The following is a 24,485-nucleotide window of genomic DNA, read 5'->3' on the forward strand; positions in this document are numbered from 1 at the left end:
TGTGGGGATAATAATAACATACTTTGTAAACCGCTCTGAGTGGGCGTTAAGTCATCCTGAAGGGCACTATATAAATTGAATGTCGTTGTTGTTGTTAGAGGTTGATTTATTGTGAGTGACTTTTTGTGAGTTTTTGTACACATTTTAAGCAGTCATTCAGCAAGAAATGTCGTAGGATGGGCTGCATTGATGTTTATAATATGATCGATGTCTCTTTCCTTCAATATGTGTGTTCTGTCATTCCAGTCTTCAGGTTAAAATAGGTCTTTATTATGCCCAACAAATAGAAGAATAATGTTAAATCAAGTTAGGTTAAACTGGGTTTCACTGTAAATGGTCTAATATTTGACTTAAAATGGTAAGTCATAAGAAATAAACAGTGAATAATAATAATGTCAGTGTATAATTCGAAAAGAGATTCTGACAGTTTCCATATTTCATCAATAGGTACTCGGCAATTTTCATATTAATTATGGCACAAAACTAATTTTTGTATGAAAAAAATGCTGCCCTTCATTTTGCTAGAATTAACTAACTCCCAGTATCTCTAACAGTGCAATCTTAAGCAGACTTATTCCACTCTACATCCATTGAAATCAATGGGTTTAGACTGATGTAACTCTGCCTAGGATTGCACTGTAAGACATCCTTATTAAACTGTTAAGACATTCTTTACTTTCTTTTCACATTCTGTAAGATAGCCATGGACCGCAACATGGATTCTGTAAAAACAATCTTTACAGAGCGTAAACTGTCAAGAATCAGAGCTCCCTTCTTCAGATACAAGTAGGAATGGAGACCCCTGAGGTACCCACGTAAAACTATCCCTAGATCATTTTTCTATTGCAGAAAAACCCATGATATGTTTATAAACCCAATTTATTACATTTGCTGGGGTAAAGTCCCCCAATGGTTGTTTTATGTTCCACTTTTATGTTTACAGAGAGCATTGTTTACAAGCTGACAATGACTTAAAACGACGAAATTGTTGAGCTACTTCTTTATGACTTCTGCCAAGTGAAGTCCAATCAGAGCAGAATTTTCTTCAGATTATTTATTAATGTAAAACTTCAGGTATTAAAATTAATTGCACTGGAAGAATGCTGCTGTTTCTGTGCAATATTGCAAGGCACTTTTTATTATAAACCTAATTTTCCCATAGTAGCCAGTAAACAGTTTTAACTGTTTATTTTTAAAGGAAGGCAAACAGAAATTTACTTTAATCCCCAAACTGCTGTGTTCTGCAGTTAGAGCTATGGAGCTAAGTAAAATATTTCCAACTACAAGGATTTAATGCATTTGGCACCTCAGTGCACCCTGTGTTTTTACTTTTGACGTTGTTCAATATGAAAAATATGCAAATATTTGTCTTTGAAAGTTACAATATCAGCTATGAAGCAATTAGTGGAGAAGCAGTGGAGGGAAGAGGTTTTATTTCCAATCGCAAGCCAGATCAATTCAGGTTTGAAATTACATTAGGGGAAAAAATCTTTTGAGTTTCCATCAATGTCCTTTTGAAGTAAAAGAAGTAATTGCTTGCATATTTCACTTGACAAAATGGTTCTCAAATTGAACTACACTGTTGGGTATAGCTGCATAGGCTGCTATACCTCTGAGGAATTGCAATCTATTTTTTTATTTTCCATGTATCTCAGATTTGGACTGCCGTCATTTCAACTTAGAATCTTAATACTCTGTTCAGAATTTGATTCTCCACGCTCACAAGGTTTATTCTCCAGAGAGTTTTGCTCTGCAGAATGTCTGCATAAACTAAATGAGAAAGCAGCACAGCTTGATTTAATTGACATCAAGTTAAATTTTTCCACCTCGCCCTTTGGGTCTCTGGTTATTTCTTTTTTTAAAAAGTTCCTTGTTTGAAATAGGCATCAGACTGTGAGGAATAGCTGTGCTGGTCTGTGTCCAGGATATAGATGTTCAATTAACAGGGAAAAAATCCAATTTTGCACACTTTGTCAAACTCTCATCCAAAAGACAGAAGAGAGATTTAAGGTGAAATTTTGTTCTTTGTGTTTTACCCTTTGTTTCCCCTCCAGGCCAGCAATGGAAGACTCAGGCAGGATCCTGTAGAAAAACTTGTAGTTTTGATTACATTGGCTTTATGCACCCCCACCCGCCCCAGTGTTAAATGGATAATATACTCACTAACATCCCCGTGTCAGAGAGGCAGCAATTGTCCATGGTTTTTTGATTCCCAAGGCAAAAATCATATCTGTACAAAAGGATTATATAGGAGCAATTCTGAGCATCTAGATGGGAACAGCAATTAAAATGATAACCAACTGTTCAGCACTTTGAATTGGAAACAGTGTATGCTTGTACTTGGATGCGAACTAGCTATTTGGAAAATCCTATTATTGCAAAAAATTACAATCTATTTTTGTGGATAAATGTGTTAAATGGGTAAGATTGGCAGCTGCCCATTGTCTCTTGTGGCTCCCACATTATGGAATAACCAACCTGAGAAGGTAAGGAAGGCTCCCACAATTCTATTATTTTGCAAGATGTGCATAACAGTAATGTTCAGAAGTGCATCTTTATGACAGGGTTAGAACTGTAGCAGACATGAACAGTTCAGGTGGGTGCCTTGATAGTACAATGAGATTGTACTCTATTGCAGTGATTATTTTATGTATTGTTCTGCTTCTGCATGGTCACCTACCATTGTAATTCCACTTTCTACATTGTTTATATTATACTTTGCTTTGGAGACCTGCCAACCTTAATAGAAATTGAGTTAGGCTTTTTATTCTGGCCTTTTTAGTTAGGATTTTTGGCGTCAGGGTAGGGTAGGAACCTTGTTTTAAGGAGTTAAACACCCTGTGAAGGGACTGTCCAAAATACAACTTTTCTGGTATAAGTTCTGAGGCCAGTTTTTCTAAAAGTTTATAAGAACAACCTAGTACTTGATTAGAAGTATGTCATCCTGTTGGCTGTGGTAAAGAAGTTGCAAATGAACCTTAAATGCTGAGAAGCCCCATCTAGGGGGACAGGCAATAATTTCCCACTCAGCATCTGTGATGTTAACTGGTTGAACCTAAGCCTCCCAGTGGGGAAAAAGCATAAACTTCGGGAAGTGGAGAGTGAGTCAGTTGTACATTTGTTTTTAATATTTATTCCACATGAAACTTTTAACTATTTCTTCAACATTTCCTGGCTATAAATATTTGGTGGTTGTTCTGTTCCAGCTGTATGCCATCTGTCCAGTCACTATACCTGTGGGAAAGGGGTTTCTAATCACCTCTTAATCAAGTATCACATTGTTAGGGACACAAATCAAAGTCCTTCAGTCAAAACAAAGCTACATGCTACCATCCAGTTAATAAGAGCGTGTGTCCTCCCTTTTTATTGATATCGTGGCAGCTGGTGTTTAACCAGAAGGAAAGGAAAGTCTGGAGTGTAGGGGTAATAGGATCGCATTCAGTCCAGGGAGGCTTTTCATCAGAGATCTCCCTTCTTCTTTCCCTGTCACATCAGGGCAATGCCCCCAAATAATATCAGTGGCAGCGCATAGTCATGCAGTCACAACATACTACAAAAATGGTGACAACCATTCACTGTCACAGAGAGAAAGTGAGAAAAGCAAACTATACATATGGTAAGCAAGTAAATAAATATGTGATGTCACTTTCCAGGGAACTGTAAATATTTGTGAAAATAATAATGAAGGTTTTCCTTGTAATGTTTAGCTTCATTCTTATTGAACGAGTGATCTCACTAGCACCTTTTCATGATGAATGTATACATCTAATGGTCTACTCTTTTCTTTTCATCTTCTCGTCATTTTCTAACCCCAGATTCTAAATGCACCTTTTTCAAATGATATCTTATTGACTTTAGGGGAAATTTATTTTTGTAAATGGATTAAGATTGTAGTCTAATTATCCCAGAAATTTTTATAATTTCTAAATTGTCAAAGCAGAGAAGATAATGCAATTTTTGGGGGAAAGAAAATCTGTTTCTGCATTTCCTTTTTATTTATTTTATTTATGTCATTTATAGTCTGCCTTTCTTACTGAGACTCAAGGTGGATTACACAGTGTGAGATTAGTACAGTAAATATCAGGAACATTTGCATAAACAAAGCCATAGGATAAATAGATATAAGATCGCAAAGACATAGCATTAGTAGGAATCCAATACAACATAGTGGTGAGGTCTATGGTTCCTAACTCATTTAGCGGATCATTTAAGATTCCCTTCCCTACAATACAGCCCTCCTATCTGAGTAAAAAGCCTTTTTGAATAATTCGGTTTTACATCGTTTGTGGAAAGCCAAAAGAGTGGGGGTTCTTCTGACCTCCTCAGGCAGGCCATTCCACAGGGTGGGGGCCACTACAGAGAAAGCCCATGTATGGGCTGCTGTCGATTTCAGTGATGTGCAGGGTGGCACCTGCTGGAGACCCTGTTCGGAAGAGCAAAACTCTCATGGAGAAGCATAGGGAGGGAAGCTGTCCCGTAGGTATGGTGGACCAAGGCTTGGAAGAACTTTGTAAGTGATAACCAATACCTTCATTTATTTATTTATTTATTTATTTATTTATTTATTTATTTATTTATTTATTTATTTATTGTCCACCTTTCTCACTGAGACTCAAGGCAGATTACACAGTATGAGATCAGTATCAAGTATCAGTATCAGTATCAGTATCAGTATCAGTATCAAGTACATTTCAATACAGCAATACAGCATCAAGGACATTTTCATAATCAGTGCCATAGGGTAAATAGATACAAGTTTAAAAGACATAGTGTTAGCAAGAATCCAATACAGAGTAGAAAAAATACTGAAACAGAACATAATCAATTCTAGGACTAGCATTAGACAATATAGCACAGGTAGTACATAGGAGTACATATTTAAAGCAATAGATAATATGTAAGACAATATAGTGATAAAGTCTATGGTCCTTAACTCATTAGAGAAGCATCTGAGACCCCATCCCTACAATACAGCCCTCCCATCTGAGTAAAAAGCCTTTTTTAATAGTTTGGTTTTACATCTTTTGTGGAAAGCCAGAAGAGTGGGGGCTTTCCTGACCTCCTCAGACAGGTCATTCCACAGGATAGGGGCCACTACAGAGACAGCCCGTGTATGGGCTGCTGTCGATTTCACCCGTGTGCAGCCTGGCACCTGGAGGAGACCCTGTTCAGATGAGCGAAGGTGCCGTGGAGGAACATAGGGAGGGAGGTGGTCCCATAGGTATACCGGACCAAAACTGTGAAGAACTTTGTATGTAATAACCAATACCTTGAACTGTGCATGGTAACTGATGGGTAGCCAGTGGAGTGACTATAAGATGGGAGTAATGTTCATGCTTCTGCTCGCTCCAGATAACAGTCGAGCTGCAGTGTTTTGCACTAATTGGAGCCTCCTAGTTAAGTTCAGAGGAGTTAGCCATGTTAGTCTGTAGTAGCAAAATCAAAAAGAGTCCAGTAGCACCTTTAAGACTAACCAATTTTATTATAGCATAAGCTTTCGAGAATCAAGTTCTCTTCATCAGATGCCTGATCAAAACTGGGCAGATACAGAAGAGGAGGGGGAAAGAGAGAGAAGGAAGGGGGCATAAATCACAAGAAGACAGAATGCAATTAGCATAGAGGCAATCAAAACATTCCTTTGCTTGGAAATGTAAACATCTCCTTTTGGTGTGCAGTCAGTTTGTAGCAGTGAAGGTATCCAATTCCTATGTAGTATAAGCCTTCGGTAACCACAGCTCTCCCTGCCAGTTGCATCTGACAAAGAGAACTGTGGTCCCCGAAAGCCCACACCAGGCGTCACTGGGCTCCCCCAGATCACACCTCTGTAAAGAGAATCTGTTACCTGTGGTAATGTGATAACCATTCATAGTCTCTATTCAGTCCCCGCTTGACAGAGTCAAATTTGCATATGAATTCCAATTCAGCAGCCTCCCGTTGGATTTTGTTTTTGAAAGGTTTCTGTTGAACCACAGCGACCTTTAAGTCTTTGGTGGAATGTCCTGGTAGATTGAAGTGTTCTCCCACTGGTTTTTGGACGTTTCCATTTCTAATGTCAGATTTGTGTCCATTTATTCTTTTGCGTAGAGGTTGGCTGGTTTGTCCAATGTACAGAGCAGAAGGACATTGTTGGCACATGAGGGCATATATCAGATTGGAGGATGAGCAGCTGTAAGAGCCAGAGACAGTGTAGTTGATGCCATTGGGTCCTGTAATTGTATTCCCTGGGTAGATATAGGGGCAGAGCTGGCATCTGGGTCTGTTGCAGGGCCTGGTACCTGTGCTGGTGACTCTGCTGGCTGATTCATGGTTGTGAGTGAGAAGTCGTTTAAGGTTGGGGGGCTGTCTGTAGGCAAGGAAAGGTCTTCCACCCAGGGCTTCTGAGAGAGAGGTATCATTTTCCAGGATGGGTTGTAGCTCACTGATGATACGTTGGATGGGTTTGAGCTGGGAGCTATAGGTTAAGTATTGTGTAACACTTCTAATCTGAGGCAAGCATTACAACCTGGGAATTCTTCTCAGGCTGAGATTTAACCAATATCAAAAAATCTCCTTCTCTATCTTTACTTTCCTCTCTCCTCCTATATGCCCCGTAGCATATCTAACTACAGCAGCAATAGCTGCTGTATTGAAGCAGAGAGCAAAAACACTTGGGATCCAAGCAACATCATCAATCTTTCCAGTTACAAGCTGAGCCCAGCAGAAGAATCAGTCCTCTCACGTGGACTATCCTTTTGCCCAGCCAGACCCACACAAACCATACAACTTTGTGGAGACCTGGAGGCCTATTTTAGACGCCTAAGACTGAAAGAATTCTTCAACTACTCTGCTGGACAAAACGACGAACAAAGCACTGAACAGACACCATCACAGCAGCCCCCACCCCCCCAACCCAGCAATACAAAACCATCGTTACAAAACTCCAGGAAAAAGAATTCCACATGGACACCCCCTGAGGGCAGTAACTCCTCATTGGACTTTTACATTGAATGCTTCCGTAGACGTGCTCAGGCTGAGATAATTGACAAACAACAACACCTAAAGCAGAACCTCAGCCGTGGAGAAAGAGAGGCCATAAACAGCCTCCAAAATAATTCTGGCATCGTAATCAAGGAAGCTGACAAAGGCGGAGCAGTTGTCATCATGGATAAACAAAATTATATACAAGAAGCAGAAAGACAACTCTCCAACACAACATTCTATAAAATACTACCTTCTGACCCCACTGAACAATACAAAAGGGAACTCAATAAAATATTAAAAACACTCCCCATGGACATACAAGAATGCATCCATACGGACACACCCCAGGAACCACGACCAGGAAGATTCTACCTACTACCCAAAATCCACAAAGCGGGTAACCCAGGACGCCCAATTGTTGCAGGAAAATGCACCATCACAGTAGGAGTCTCGGGATACATGGACTCTATCCTCAGGCCCTATGCCACCAGCACACCCAGCTATTTACGGGACACCACTGACTTCCTCAGGAAAATACAGTCCATTGACAACCTACCAGATGACACCATCCTAGCAACCATGGATGTGGAGGCCTTGTACACCAATATCCCACATGCAGATGGATTGCAAGCCATACGGAATATTATCCCGGACAAAACCACAGCAAACCTCGCCACTGAACTTTGTCACTTCGTACTCACTCACAATTACTTCGAATTTGGTGACAACTTATATCTACAGGTTAATGGCACAGCCATGGGCACACGCATGGCACCACAATATGCTAACATATTCATGGCGGACTTAGAGCAACGCTTCCTCAGCTCCCATCCACTGGAACCACTACTATACTTAAGATTCCTGGATGACATCTTCATCATTTGGACCCATGGGAAGGAAGCCCTTAAGAGATTTCATCAGGACTTCAATAACTTTCACCCTACTATCAACCTAAGCCTGGACCGCTCTACACAACAGGTACACTTCCTGGACACCACTGTACAACTACATAATGGACGAATAAATACCACCTTATACCGGAAACCAACAGACCGATACTCATATCTACATGCCTCCAGCTTCCACCCTAAACATACCACTCGGTCTATTGTCTACAGCCAAGCCTTACGTTACAACCGTATCTGCTCCAATGCTCTCGACCGAGACTCACACTTAAGAGATTTACAACAAGCATTTTTGGGACTACAGTACCCACCAAATGAAGTGAAGAAACAAATTAACAGGGCCAGACTAGTACCCAGAAACAGTCTACTCCAGGACAAACCTAAAGGAACTAACAACAGAACACCACTGGTTGTCACCTATAGCTCCCAGCTCAAACCCATCCAACGTATCATCAGTGAGCTACAACCCATCCTGGAAAATGATACCTCTCTCTCAGAAGCCCTGGGTGGAAGACCTTTCCTTGCCTACAGACAGCCCCCCAATCTTAAACGACTTCTCACTTACAATCATGAATCGGCCAGCAGAGTCACCAGGCCCTGCAACAGACCCAGATGCCAGCTCTGCCCCTATATCTACCCAGGGAATACAATTACAGGACCCAATGGCATCAACTACACTGTCTCTGGCTCTTACAGCTGCTCATCCTCCAATCTGATATATGCCCTCATGTGCCAACAATGTCCTTCTGCTCTGTACATTGGACAAACCAGCCAACCTCTACGCAAAAGAATAAATGGACACAAATCTGACATTAGAAATGGAAACGTCCAAAAACCAGTGGGAGAACACTTCAATCTACCAGGACATTCCACCAAAGACTTAAAGGTCGCTGTGGTTCAACAGAAACCTTTCAAAAACAAAATCCAACGGGAGGCTGCTGAATTGGAATTCATATGCAAATTTGACTCTGTCAAGCGGGGACTGAATAGAGACTATGAATGGTTATCACATTACCACAGGTAACAGATTCTCTTTACAGAGGTGTGATCTGGGGGAGCCCAGTGACGCCTGGTGTGGGCTTTCGGGGACCACAGTTCTCTTTGTCAGATGCAACTGGCAGGGAGAGCTGTGGTTACCGAAGGCTTATACTACATAGGAATTGGATACCTTCACTGCTACAAACTGACTGCACACCAAAAGGAGATGTTTACATTTCCAAGCAAAGGAATGTTTTGATTGCCTCTTTGCTAATTGCATTCTGTCTTCTTGTGATTTATGCCCCCTTCCTTCTCTCTCTTTCCCCCTCCTCTTCTGTATCTGCCCAGTTTTGATCAGGCATCTGATGAAGAGAACTTGATTCTCGAAAGCTTATGCTATAATAAAATTGGTTAGTCTTAAAGGTGCTACTGGACTCATTTTGATTTTCCTAGTTAAGTTAGATGAGAGACCTATGTATAGAGCATTATAATAGTCAAGCCTTGATGTTACCATAGCAGGGATCCAAGTGGCCAGGTCAGCCATGTCAAGATAAGAAGCCATCTTCCAGGCTAGAGTGAAGTTGTAGTAAGCATTTTTTTGCTGCTGCCTTAACTTGGATCCAGTATATAACCCCTAAGCCCTTAACTGAGTCTGCAAGGGCAAGACGAACTCCATCGAAAGTGGGGAGTACAGTGTCCTTTGAGATCTCTGGCTTCCCAAGAAGCATCACTTCAGTCTTGTCTGGGTTCAATTTCAATTTGTTGTTTTTCAACCATTTTACTATAGCTGTCAGGCAGCCATCTAAGATTTCTACTGCATTCTGTGGGGACCTGGATAGCGAGATATAGAGTTGGGTGTCATCTGCATATTGATGACATCTAACTCTATAGCTGTGAATGAGTTCTCCTAAAGGTTTTATGTAGAGGTTGAATAACATGGGAGATAAGATTGCGCCCTGCAGAACCCCACAAGATAGTTCCCATTCTGGAGATAGCTGATCTCCAACGGCAACCCTTTGAGTCTGCTCCAAGAGAAACGATTTAAACCAGTCCAGGGCACATTCTTTGATGACCACTTCAGTTTCTAAACACCTGAACAGGATGGCATAGCCTACTGTATCAAAGGCTGCAGATAGATCCAATAGAAGCAATAAGAAGGCATGAGCTTTGTCTATATTCAGATAGAGATCATCCACTAATGCTACTAGGGCTGTCTCTGTCCCATGCCCTGGTCTGAATCCTGACTGGAAAGGGTCCAGAGCACTAGAGTAATCCAAGACGATCTGGAGTTGGTCAGCTATTGCTCTGTCAATCGCTTTGCCCAGAAAGGGCAGATTAGAGATTGGCGATAATTGGCCATATCATTTTTGTATAGGGATGGTTTTTTAAGTAGCAGACGAATAACCACCTGTTTGAGCTGCTGGGGAAAACTGTCCTAAGTTAGCGATTGATTTACAATAGACCTCAGTGGTTCACTTATGTGGTCCTTACTTGGTGTTAACAGCCAGGATGGGCAAGGATTGAGCGCACAAGCAGTGGCTTTCATAGACATCAAGATCCTGTTAAGATCTGTCATTGTTATTGGTTCAAAGCAGTCCAAATGTAACCTAGATGGTGTATTAAACATTTCATCTGTCTCATTTGCATTTCAGCTAGCATCTAGATCAGAGCATATTAGTGCTGTTTTATCAGCGAAAACCTTAGCAAAGGCCTCACAGCTAATTGTCTGTTCTTGGGACTGTAAAGGTTCAGATTTAGGGGTTAGGTGGCGTCTGGATATCTTAAACAATTGAACTTGAACTGAGCACGGTAACTAATGGGTAACCTATGGAGTGATTGAAAGATGGGAGTGATGTTCATGCTCCAGCTTGCTCCTGATAACAGTCAAGCCATAGTGTTTTGCACCAATTGGAGTCTCCTAGTTAGTTTAGATGAGAGACCTATGTATACTACATTAAAATAGTCAAGTCTTGATGTTACCATAACATACCATAAGATCCAGGTGGCCAGGTTACTATCCTCATAAGCCATTTTCCTGAGCAATTGAAATTATTTTTACCAATGCTGTTATTCTCCATGAACTATCACATTGATGTCCAGTCCTTTCCATCCACCCCAGTCAATGTGCTGAGAAGAAGATGCCACTTGGCCACGCTATTGCCCTTTTACTACTGGACTTTGTGTTGCAGCAATGGCATAACATTCCATCACTAAAATGACTATGTGATGATACAACTTCAGCTGTCAGTAACAGATATTTGCAAAGGATGGATGGAGTAGTAATAAAGGGATGAATGGAAAATGTGGCTATTTGAATTCAAACTGTAAAGTCAATGACACTTCCAAAAAAACCTTATGATTTGAGTTACATGCTGGATTTTAGATATATACGTAATTCAAGATTTGCTCCCATCTTTGGAGATATAAAGATTTCTGAGCCAAGACTGGCTACCAGTGACTAGGGCAGGAACACACTGTCTGTGTCCCTATTGGATGTAGGAAGAAGGTAGGAGAAAGGATCATCCAATCCAGATCAACGTTGCAGTTACATGACAGTTGAACATGGCATCTATTGAGGAAATTGCTCTTGAGTGCTTTTGCGTAGATTCAGTCAAGAGATCCTAGACGGTAGTGAACTGCAAACTGCTTATTGTTCTCTGCCATCTCTGAACCCTCATCGCCTGGCTCTGTCTACTTTCAGTTCTCCCAGATGCAAATCTTTTAAACACATTTTACAGAATAGCGGGACAAAAAGCAAGTATAACTTGGCTCCAGCTTATTACTGGAAGAAACAGCAGTTTCAGTAGCTTTTATACTACCAAATAGATGGGGGTTCTGTAAGTTCAGGTAATTCTGAATTCTTGTAGCTGGTTTACTTCAAGTAGTGATACAATTGTGTATAAGTAAGACAACCAGTCACAATCTATCATCTAGTTGTTATCAAGTGTAAAGGAATCTGTCTTTAACATGTGTTTTCCTATATTCAGCAGATGAAATGGAAAAGTTCTAATAGTGTCTTAATTAGAAAGGTGCAAGGAGTAAGTTGATCTTAATTGTTGTCTTTCATGATGTCACAGTTCAAAATCGTCTAATAATAGGTGTCAAAAATAGTGGAGTTTTCCAAAACATACTAGTGTTCTCTGCATACTTTCTGACAATTCTCCATTCTGTTTTGGTAAAGAAATGTGGTTGTAATCCTAGACATAATTACTTGGACATAAGTAGACATGGGCACAAATAGGAAAAAAACCCTGAACACCCTGTTCGATGTTCGGTGCCATCCATGAACAATGAACAACAAACATGAACTGTTCCCGGACATGTTCGTTGTTTGTGGGGGCCACAACCGCCCCCAACCCACCCCATTTAGCCCCCTCCTCTCAAACCCACTTACCTGGCCTTTTAAAGATTCCTTTAAACTATCAGCTGGCAGGCGGCAGGGGGGGAATTCCCCCTGCCGACTGCCAGCTGATAGTTTAAAGGGCCGGGAGAGCAGTCGCACAGCCAGACTGCCTGCCCAGTGCGAGAGAGGTGGGGAGATTTTCCCCGTCCCTCTCGCACACAGGAGAATCTTCCCAATGTCCAATACCCACCAAATTTGCAGGGGATATCGTCATCACTGTCCTCTGGAGACACCCCGCCCCCAGTTTCAGAGAGATTGCACCCTGGAAAAGGCATGATCCATGGCTCTCCCCATTTAGTTCTCACTGTCCTCTGAAGACCCTCCCCCGCCAGTTTCAGAGAGATTGCACCCCGGAAAAGGCATGATCCATGGCTCTCCCCCTTTAGTCCTCACTGTCCTCTGAAGACCCCTCCCCAGTTTCAGAGGGATTGCATCCCATGAAAGGCATGATCCATGGCTCTCCCCCTTTAGTCCTCAGTGTCCTCTGAAGCCCCCCCCCCGAGTTTCAGAGAGATTGCACCCCGTGAAAGGCATGATCCATGGCTCTCCCCCTTTAGTCCTCACTGTCCTCTGAAGACCCCTCCCCAGTTTCAGAGGAATTGCATCCCATGAAAGGCATGATCCATGGCTCTCCCCCTGTAGTCCTCACTGTCCTCTGAAGGCCCCCCCCAGTTTCAGAGAGATTGCATCCCAGGAAAGGCATGATCCATGGCTCTCTCTTTAGTCCCCACTGTCCACTAAAGACCCCCCCCCCAGTTTCAGAGAGATTGCACCTCGAGAAAGGCATGATCCATGGCTCTCCCCCTTTAGTCCCCAGTGTCCTCTGAAGATTCCCCCAGTTTCAGAGAGATTGCACCCCAGGAAAGGCATGATCCATGTGCCCCCCCTTTACTGTCATTTTCTCTTCACAGTGGAAAAAAGGGGACTGCCTGTTCGAAGGCAGCTACTTTGAGGGATTACAAACTGACCTTCTCAATATCCAATACCCACCAAATTTTCAGGGGACATAGTCCTCATTGTCTTCCGAAGACCCCCCGAGTTTCAGAAAGATTGCACCCCAGAAAAGGCATGATGCATGGGTCATTCCCTTTGTTGTTATTTTCTGTTCACAGTGGCAAAAACGGGACTGTCTGGTGGAAGCTACCTTGAGGGGTGAAAGCCAGAAGTTGTTCAGACGGAGTTCAGTCCCTCCCTCTCCGGTTGCCAAGGGGATTGATTGCCTGTCTGGCTTGCTGAACGGCTGCCAAAGGCAACAAACGAGGCTTTTAACGACCACCTGTTCGTTTAGGATGGGGCCTCCTGAACAGCTTGCTCGCAAACAGCAGATTGGGGTGTTCATGGGTTTTTTCTGTTCGTAATGCTGTTTGTGCCCATGTCCTATTGGCATTAGTTTGACTCACATGGATAAATGTAGTTACCATTGAATGCATTGGAATTGCCCCCACTGTTTTCATTCAATGTTGTACCTGATGATCATATTATATTTTTGCTCTGTGAATGCCCTAACTATTGATTATATTGTATTCACATGCAGTATGTAATCCACCTTGGATCTCAGTGAGAAAGACAGATTATAAATAAACAACAAGAATAATTTATTGTTCGTTTTAATACTCCTTCCTCCAGTACCCCGTCTCATGGAACAGCCCAGTCTCTTAAGTAAACTTAATTTAAAGAAAATCTTCTACAGTTCCCTTTAATTTAAGGAACAAGTTATATAGCAAGCAATTTTATATTTCAGTTTTGAAAGACAGATTGTCAGATTGGACACTTTTAAGTATCTGATGCCATAAAATGCAAAAAATATTGGCGTATAAATTCTTGGTCCAGTAACCACAACAAAATTAAGTTGATTTTTGTGTCCTGCTTAGCTGTTCCTCTGTAAAGTGATATTTCAGCTACTCTCATTTTAGATGTCTTTTATAGAGGTCTTTAGAATTTGAATGTATGGACCTGGTATGGCCAATTTTTTTGTTATATAGCTTGTATTATAGTCTGAAAATAAGTCATTTCTTTTAAAAAGTGTGCTTAAAGTAGACAAAATGAAAAAAAAAGTGTATTTCTTCTGCTATTTTGCAAATCCTCCAGTCATCCAGAGTGGGTTATATTAGATATACAGACAGTAAGAGACCAGTTGTTTATCATACTTTCTCATGAACATACTTGCCAAGTGAACATACTTTGTTTAAACTCCCTTAATTATTTGTAAGGTGAGCGCACCTGATCAGATTTTCTCAACGTTCTCTGACGTTGTCTCTAACACAGTACCATGTTAAGCAGCTTTATCACTTGCACACGTGTTTGTTAAAGTTTGCAGCTGCTGCTGCTTAATTCAAAAATGAAATCATTTCATTTACTGAGTTTCTGGTCATTCAGGTCATTAAATTTACAGACTTCTGTGCAGCACTGAATCATTTGTTCTGCTCCATCTGTTAATTAACTGGCATTAGCTAGATTGTATTTCCCATCCTTTTTGCACCTTTACCATTTGTGGCATCTGCTGAGTAAAACTCATCACGGGATGAACTGTTCACAAGAAGTCACTGAAGTAATGCAGAGAAACTAAGAAGTAAATCTCAACTCAAAAAACCTCGAACTGATTTTTAATTTTTTTTTTGCCATGTGCCCTTTTAATAATCAGAGACAGTTGCTGATGGGTGGCAAGGAGGCAGCAAGAAACTTGCTGTGTAAAAAGAGGATCATGATCATGCAAACAGATACATCCGAACAACTCACTGAACTATCAATTCCCTCAGCGCTGGCATCAGCATTGGCTGAGGTGGGGCAGATGCCAAGGCCCACTCCTGATGTAAAATCATTGTTTTTCTTTTCCAAAACTTGCAAACATCACATCACAATAAAATGGACTTCCATTTTTTTTATGTTTTGGTAATGAATTTTTTTGAGAAAATGAAGCATCTGCTAAGTTCTTACCAAGGCCCCCAGGGACAATTTTCCCACTCTAATCATGTACATTCCCCCGCTCTTTGTTAACAGCAAATTAGTGGACATCAAGGTATTTAAAAAAAATGCATGTCCCAGACACAACAGTAAAAGGTAAGCATTGTGTTAAACACAATGACAGAATCAAGAAAGCAAAAGTTTGTGTGATTTTACCAGACTGGTAATAGAGAATGCCATCCAGTCATAGCTGATTTGTGACAACCTCTGGTGGGGTTTTCATGGCAAGAGATTAATAGAGGCGGTTTGCCATTGCTTGGCTCTGCAATCCTTCTCTTCGTTGGCTGTCTCCCATCCAATTATTTACCAAGGCCAGCCCTGTTAGCTTCTGAGACCTGACAAGATCAGGCTTGCCTAGGCTATCAGGTCATGGCTTTGCCAGAGTAAACAAATTGAAATGGAAAAAGGAATGGTTAAAGAAGAAAAGGTAGAGCCAAATGGGAGGGGCTAAAAGGAAGGGATGTGTTTAGAGGAGAAAGGGACTGAACCAAAGGAGAAGGGGGAACCGGCCCTGGACTCTATATTTGCGATGAGCAAACATGTGAGCTGGACCAAAAGACTTTCCAGCATAACTGTTTTAGCACTGTACCTTAACAAATGGGTTAACACTGCCCATTACCTTGATAAAGAAATCAGAGAAGGTACATGTGGACAACTGAATATACTTATATCAGAGGAAGAGACAACCCTGTGTCTGTGTAAAATTCAGATTAACCTTGTTTTCTGAGTCTTCTTTTTATTACTGATTTTGTTCTGATAATGATTCAGTCAGAATGTATATATTCTACAATATGAGCAGACATAACAGAATATAATGCAAGAGCACTGTTTGCTATATTATACATATAATAGAAGATCAAAGACACATGTACAGAGCTCTGTGTGAGTAGGGGCTGCCCCACTGATTCGCTTCATTACCTAATGTGATCAGCACATTGTTCCACTGTAGTTTACCTTTACAGTTACAAATTTGCTTAAATATCTGTTTACTTAAATAGCATTGACATCAGTAGAATTTCAGCATATATACTAGTAACACTACAATCTGATAGCCAAAGAATTAAGGTGGTGGTACGGAGCTAACCTGGTATTGAACTTTAGGGTAGTGGGTATATTATGAGCCATAGCAATAAGTTCTGTTCATTTTTGTCAGTTTTCCAGTAATGTTAACGGTAAGTCTTGGCTGTATTTCTCATTCAGTATTCTGAAAACATAGTAAACCTGTAACATATTGTGAAAGTTATCAGCTAATTAAATCCAGAGTATCTTTTACCTGAACAATAATACAACCATCTACATAATGGTTGTTCTCAATTGTTTTTTCAATATTTGTATCTGCTTAATTGGGCTCCTTAAAGGAACTTAGCAGATTAGTCTTCATGAAAGTGGTACAGCACTGCTTTGGCAATGTCTGATATAACCACAATGATTTTCTCTTTTCCCTCTCCCGCATTTCCCCACACATTTACTTTTAACACAGCAGACCTAGTACGCTCATTAAGGCTGCCGGGACTGGAGCCCTAGGTAGTCCATCACCAGTCCCTGAGCTGCTACTCTACAGCACGCTACATTATTAACTGCCCTTTCTTTCTGGACAGTTACAGCGGTAGCAGGATTGGTCCCTTCTTTCTCCTTTAATATTGTGCCATTGTTTCCTTTTACTCTCCCCTATACCAGACAGCAGGGGGGAAATGTGACCCAACATGAGGCTAATCCTGCTATCACTCCCATTGGTGCTACCTAGAGGGGGAAATGCAGGGTCATGACTATTGCTTGCTTGCCTTCCTGGATGGATGGATGAATAAAGGACAGTGCCACCTAGGAGAAGCCATTGCATGCTCACTTATATGGTGGTGTCAAGAGGAAGAAGGTGAAACAGAGTGAGTTTTTCACGCTCCTTTAAAGGGGACTGCCAGGACTGAAAAGTGGGAAAGAGTAGCAATTCAGTTTTCCTTGTCATTTCTACCACAGGAAATGGGAGACAGTCCCAGAAAGGGTCTTGATGTTGCAGGGGCTCTGGAGCAGCCTCCCAGTTCCTGCTTGGAGGGTGGGAGCTGTAGAGTATGACTTGTCCACCCTTCTCTTTGAAGCATAAAAAGATTTCAGAGGAGTTGAACTCTTCTCCCTCTTCCAGTAGAAAGCATGTGAGTGTGCACTTGATTTGGGGGGGGGGGGGGGGCACTAAAGATCATCTTGCTTAGGACTTCCAAAATCTGGAATCACAACCTTGGTGGTGTCACCAAACAGTATCATGCAGTTCACCATGGCAGCGTACCTTACACCACCACAATTGGCTATAAAAGGCCTGTTGACCCAATATGCATAAAAAGCCTTTGCATAAGAAGAGCTTGCTATGTGACAGCTGCTAAGTGGAAAAATTTAAAGCAACCTTCATGTGGTAGCCAACACAGGGTAAAACACTTGGAAGACAGCCACTGAGAATGTATTGGCGTTGTTTATTCCTTAGAGTTTATACCAATATACCAAAGTTATCTTGGCTGCCTTAGCTGATACTATTTTACAATATGTGTTGTTGTAAGTTTCAAGTGTGACTAGAAATCTGTGTGAAACGTTTACTAGATGCTTTCCATTATTTAATCTTGTCTTTATATCCTGCAGAGAATCTAAGTCAATCTTTTTATGAGATAACAGATCAAGCTATTCAGAATGTACCAACAAAATGTTTTTTTTTTTGAAAATTTTTTATTGGATTAGAAATCAATCAGTATTATGCTCATTACAATCCATTTCCTTTAAATATTCCAGTTCTAACCCCCTCCCTTTCCCCCCCTTTTGTTGACTTCCAACAGTTTTCCAACCCCTTATCCATTTTCCCCCTACTCATTTCATACTTATTTTATTCTAATAAACATATACTTTCACTCTCTTCTAAGCTTATCTATTATAATACCATGCTATCTCTGTTCCCTTTCCCACTTAACTTATCAACTAGACATTACATTCCTGGCATATACCCTTTAATAATAATAATCATTTATCTATTTTTTTGTATTCTATACTCTATCTTACACATTCTAGTCTCATCAATATGGGACAAACAATTTGTCTCACATTCTACATGACTTTAAGTACTTCTATAAACTTAATATACATTCAACATAAGTCAATCAATTTAACCTATACTCTATATGTTACTCTTTACTTCCTTCTACCTATCTTATGTTCATTATATTTTAATTATATAATTTCTCCATTATACAATTATCTGCCGGCAATGATCAATCAATTTGACCCATACACTACATATTTCTGAGTACTTCTATGACATCGAATGTACCAACAAAATGTTGATCATTAGTGAGCAAACATCACATTCAGTCAGTTTGTTTGCTAAGATTTCTACTTTGTGGCTTGACATTGGGGCGGGGGCTGAATCCACAAAAGCAGTTCTCTGGAGTGAAGAAATTTTACAAAATAAAATTGGTGATGTAAAAATATATATAAATTAAACTAGATAAACTCCTTTCAGCCCTGAAAAGTCTCCTTTACTGCACAAATATGGTATCAGATTTATGAATTAAACCTATCCATAGTGTTTATCATCTCAGAGAGTCATACACTCTGGTTGCTTTGAGATAACCACATAGTCAAGATAAAGACAAATTCTTTGACCTGATATTTTAGCGATGTCCCGTATAGTAAATTGTTCTCATAAGCAGAAACTTCATTGTGGTCTGAAGTATCAACTGTGCCAAAGGAGAGGGGGGAACCGGCCGTGGACTCTCTATTTGCGATGAGCAAACATGTGAGCTGGACCAAAAGGCTTTCCAGCATAACTGTTTAGCACTGTACCTTAACAGTTGGGTTAACACTGCCCATTACCTTGATAAAGAAATCAGAGAAGGTACATGTGGACAACTGAATATACTTATATCGGAGGAAGAGACAACCCTGTGTCTGTGTAAAATTCAGCTTAACTTTGTTTTCCGAGTCTTCTTTTTATTACTGATTTTTTTCTGATAATGATTCAGTCAGAATGTATATATTCTACAATATGAGCAGACATATAAGAGAATATAATGCAAGAGCACTGTTTGCTATATTATACATATAATAGAAGATCAAAGGCACATGTACAGAGTTCTGCAGAGTCTTTAGAGGAGTACCTTTGCAGGACATTAGCAAAGCTGCAACCTGATCATTAGTAGACACCTTGGTGGATGTTAACACCAAGAAAGATGCTGTGATAGGACAAACCATTATCTTCCAGTGAGAGCATCACCCCACCTCCTACAAATGTGTATTTACAGAAATAGCAGTGTGAAGTGTTAGAGCACAATGTACCACTATAGCAATGATAACATTTTAAAATGTTTCTTTACATAAAACTTGCTACAAGCCATAAAGTAACACATCAGGGTGTGTGTGTGTGTGGGGGGGTCCACATAGTCCTGTTTCTGTTGTACTAGTTTCCTATTTGCATGTGCTTGAAGGAAATTTCTAAAAGGGGATTTCCCGCATCTGCACTCTGAAGTGATACAACCCATTCTTGCATTTCTGTGTATACACACTGCCCTCTTGCTCTGCTGTATGTGCATTGTCAAGCCTAAACATATATGAATTACACACACATCACCCTCATTGCCCAGTTCATTCATCTGATAAAGAATGTGTTGTCCTACAAAATCTCATGCCACAGTTTGTTAGTCATTAACATGTCATAAGACTTTCTTTGCTCTTTTTTTCTTATGACAACTGCATAACCAGAAAATATAAAACTCAGAAAAATTCTGTTTTCTGATATAAATGGTAATGATGGTTACTGACAGATCCTTCCATATGTACTATTAAGTTATTTCAGAAATTGGAAAGTGAAGATGCCATATGTTTTGTTTCCCTATTTCTTGGCAACAAATGCAGGCGTTAATTTTGGAGGGGAAAAAACAACAGTTTTCTCAGAAAGAATGGGGTCGTTTTTAGCATCATATGAAGTAGACTTTAACAGAAATACTAGCATAGCTTGGCCGTTCGTTATATCTTCTGTGCCTAGACAAACGACACAACACAGAGACCTGTAAATACTGCCAAGCGTACACTCTGAGGAGACAGAGCTTCTAACTTGAAAGGGATGCTCTGGGAACAGGTGTTAAAAAGCACCACCAGCCCAGCAGCAAAGTCATATGCCCCAGCACAGTGCTTGGATTTGAACAGGTCTGACATCTGCAGGCCTGTTGTAGTTAAGCCCAGACCCATCAGTGCTGGGTCAGAGCCATGTCTGTTTCAAATACAGGGATCCATCGGAAACGGTATCTTGAGCCCTTCACCTACTCTAGCATGTTGGATCATGATTGGATCCACATCCAGGATGCTTGTCCAATGACAGGGGTTTGTTATGGAGCACTTCGAAGCCACCTACCTAGAAGGCCAGAGCTAAGACCAAGCATCTGAGAAAGCATAAGACTATGGACACACAACCTATGACTGTGGATCTGAATATCCTGAGTGATGACCTGGACGTAGAAGACGTGCCTTAGATGCCATCTATCTAATCGCTCTCTTCCTCCTCCTTGGAGGACAGGCCAGATCCAATCCTGTGCCATATGTAATCCAGTCATTGAAGTCAAAGGCACTCTACCAGGCAAGGGTCACTCTTGCTTTTCTTAGTACCCATACTATATCCTCCTCCTTATACACCTGACTGGGGGTGATGTCTGTTGTCCAATCCCTCACAGACCTTCGTCCTCCCCAACTGAGGAAGTCCGACCAATGTGGGGCTAAGCCTTGGGTCACAACAGTCTTTCTCTTTCCAGCCATTGGATTCAGAGGTTGAGATGGCCAAATCTGACTGCAGTGCAAGCATGCCATCAGAACCGCTCCCTGATCAGAATTTTGGAAACAATAAATAGATTTCATTGACTGAGAATTTTAAACTCTACACCAAACAAATGATGAGGATGACTATGTCCTTGGATATTGATGCATCCTCTTCAGAGCCCAAAGCCAAGGAAAAAATATTACAACATCTCTACTCGGTGACCTCCAATGACAGTGGCTTTCCCCAAGACTGAGGGCTTCGTGCAAGTCCTAAACTCACTCTGTGAGAAGCTGGCCTTACTACCAACCACCTCAAGGAAGCCAGAGGACCTGTATAAAACAAAGGAGGACAATTAAGCATTTCTACTTATTCCCTTCCATCCTCATTAATTGCAGAAGAGATGCAAGCCAAACTCATTGAACAACAGTTACAGGTAAGTGCAAGTGTGAGGTGTACCAACATAAAGTCCTACTGTTCGGCCCCATGGGTGTTCACAAAATGCATGGCAGTACTCACCTTAGAACGGCAGGGGGTTCCATTTACCCCTACTGTGGTTCCCTTAGCAAGGCTCCATATAAGAAGACTATCACTCTGATTCATTGGGGTGCATAACCCTCTAGTTCACTCACAAGCTAGAAAATACTCCATCCTTCAGGCTGTGCTTAAATCTTTAAGGCAGCAGTCTGAAAATGACCATTTATTTGCAGGGGTACCTTTTGGTACGTCATAATTTGACATCACAATCACTACTAACTCTGATCACTAGGACGCTGAGCAAAATAAAAGCAGAGGATACCAGGTGTATCTTAGTGACCACCCTCTGCTGTTAACACTAGCCAAGACTCAGTACACTCACTGTCCTCAGACTCCAGATCTGTTACATTGCAGTCATGCACGTCGTGTTGTACTCAGACTACAGCTTACACCCTGGCTTCTGTTGTCAAAGAGATGACCTCCTCTGACAGGGTGGTAGAGGTACTGTTAAATGCCCAGAAATCCTCTACCAGATAGTCATATGCATGAACATGGGGACATTTTAGGGTTTGGGCAGATTCACATAGGGTATCCCCTTCTACGTGCCCGATTTCTGTTATGATTATCTACTTAGCCTGCAAGACTCGTCTGGACTGTCAGTCTCCTCCATCAGGGTACATATGGCTGCAAGTGCTGCCTTCCACTATTTATGATAAAATGTTATTCTCTTATTACATGTCTAAACTTTTCCTCAAGCACTGATTAATACGTTCCTGCTAGTCACCCCTGTTATTCCACAGTGGCCCCTTTCCATAGCTTCAGTCAAGATGATATCTAAACCATTTGAACCAGTGGCTACTTGTTTGTTGCTTCTTCTATTGATGAAAATGGTGTTCTTAGCAGCAATCACATCTATAAGACTTGTTAGTGAAAAGGCTGCTTTAAGGATGGACCCCTGCCCTTTAAAAACATGCTGAGCATGTGGTTCTCAGAACAAGTTTGCAATTTCTCCCTAAAATAGTGTCCAAATTCCATACATCACAGGATATTGTACTTCCGGTTTTGTTTCCACACACTGATTCAGAAATAGAGAAAGCTCTTTACTCAGTGGATGTCAGAAGGACTATTTTATCTAGATCATATGAACTCCTTTCACAAAGACATTCAACTTTTTCTGTGCTACTCTGGGCCCAAGAACGATAAGGAAGCTTCAGCCCAAACCATTTCAAGATTAGTGGTGAAAACTATTAAACTCTGTTATCAGATAGCACGGGTACCTTGCCCTTTGGACATCCACTAGATCTCAGCTTCCTCTGCAGAGTCCTTAGAGGAGTACCTTTGCAGGACATCTGCAAAGCTGTAACCTGATCATTAGTAGACACCTTGGTGGATGTTAACATCAAGAAAGATGCTGTGGTAGGACAAACTACTATCTTCCAGTGAGAGCATCACCCCACCTCCTACAGTGAGTATTCTGCTAAACTCTCATGTGAGACTGCACAGAAGACTGGAAATGAAAACAGGGTTGCACTTACCTGTAACTGTGGTTCATTGAAACCTTCTGTACAGGAACATACCCTTCCTCTTGCCTTACTCTGAGCTCTCTCTGTAAGACATAGGTAATGGGCAGCATGGGAGAACTGAGGGAAGGTGTGCCGTGTGTGTGCTCCGGATGGAGGGGTGCCACATTTCATATATTTAAAGTTATACAATCCTCCAAGCAGCTGGCCTGCACAAGCACAGTCCCATCTGTGCCTGAACAGAAGGCTTCAATTAGTAACAGTTACAGGTAAGTGAGACCCTGTTTTTCTTTGCCATTTTCCCAGTGTGAAGTGCCCCACTCAGTTAATGTATGCCCTTGGAAGAAAACAATGGTTTTCTTATAGGAGCAAATTATAGCAAGGGAAAAATATTTTTGTCAAGGAAACTGAGAAAGCTCCAACATTAATGTCCCAGTCCATTCCCCTGCTCCATCAATGGCTATTGAAAAAAAAAGTTAAATGATGGGAGAAGATCATGGGATCTCATCTTGGCTCTCAGCTGTGAGTAATGAGAAATGAGAGAAGTATATAGGTATGTGCATATCTGAGCTGGTGAAATTTCTTCCCAGCCCTCTGAGTAGTTTAAGGCTTAATGTACTATTTATACTGATTATGTTCTCTTATCTATGTTTTTTCTTCTTAGGTTCAAGCAAAGTATGCTATTCAGTATGAAAATATTTTCTTTCTGTGTCAAGTTTTGGAACAGCTTCTTGAAAGGGGGACGGAACAAGAAAATGCTGCTTGTTCAGTCTGTGATGAAGAAGAGAAAAAGAAATTTTTGCAGAACCTTGATCAAGCTATTTTTCATCTTTCAGATGAGTTCCCCTTGTTCTGTATTTATTTATGGCGTCTAGGTACTCTGTTGAATGCAGCAGAAATACAAACAGGTGGTGAAAGAAATTGGCCTTCTTCAGAGCAATAAATTATTGCTAATAAATTAGAGCAGAAAGAAGGAGCCAAGCGGTGACTGAGCAGTGTTCACATGAAAAAGACGTATGCCATTGCAGTGAACACGAAATACTATTTCAATAGGGATTGTACAGTTTCCTCTTTGGGTATCAGAAATTGCTTGAAAAGGTATAAGCAAACAGTTTCATGGTGACCATTGTCAGGGGTGTGTTTGTGACAGGAACCTGAGTAAGTTGTTTTAAATATGGTATTTGAAATAAAATCTCTGGCATTAAAAATTAAAACTAATTAAAATACAGTGAAACAAGGTGCACAAAATCAAGATCTAAATTGTGAAAAGTTTTGAGCATTACCCTGACCCAGCAAACCATTTAAGTATGCAAGTTAGTTTTTAATATTCTTCTTGATTATTTTGAGTGTATCAGTTTTTCTCTGGAGTACCCAAACTTTTTTGGCAAAAAGATCTAAACAATTTGCAACTGGAAGGTGCTAAGTACTATATTAAATCTATGTTATTGTGACTGTTCAGTACCTAGATAGTTTGGCTTGCAGATCATATTTCTTGAGAGTTACCTAAG

At 40.9% G+C, this 24,485-nt stretch overlaps 1 protein-coding gene across 1 annotated transcript in view; it reads left to right on the forward strand.

The window, feature by feature from the left end:
• The window catches only part of MEI4 (meiotic double-stranded break formation protein 4), an 82,130-nt gene extending 58,210 nt beyond the window's left edge, over nt 1-23,920 (forward strand). Inside the window, exon 5 of the mRNA XM_054971374.1 lies at nt 23,642-23,920. Within this exon, the coding sequence (XP_054827349.1) occupies nt 23,642-23,920 (279 nt within the window). The remainder of the gene's footprint in view (nt 1-23,641) is intronic.
• The last annotated feature ends 565 nt before the right edge of the window (nt 23,921-24,485 follow it).

The sequence above is a fragment of the Eublepharis macularius genome, chromosome 1 (assembly GCF_028583425.1).
Source record: "Eublepharis macularius isolate TG4126 chromosome 1, MPM_Emac_v1.0, whole genome shotgun sequence".
Classification (NCBI taxonomy): domain Eukaryota; kingdom Metazoa; phylum Chordata; class Lepidosauria; order Squamata; family Eublepharidae; genus Eublepharis; species Eublepharis macularius.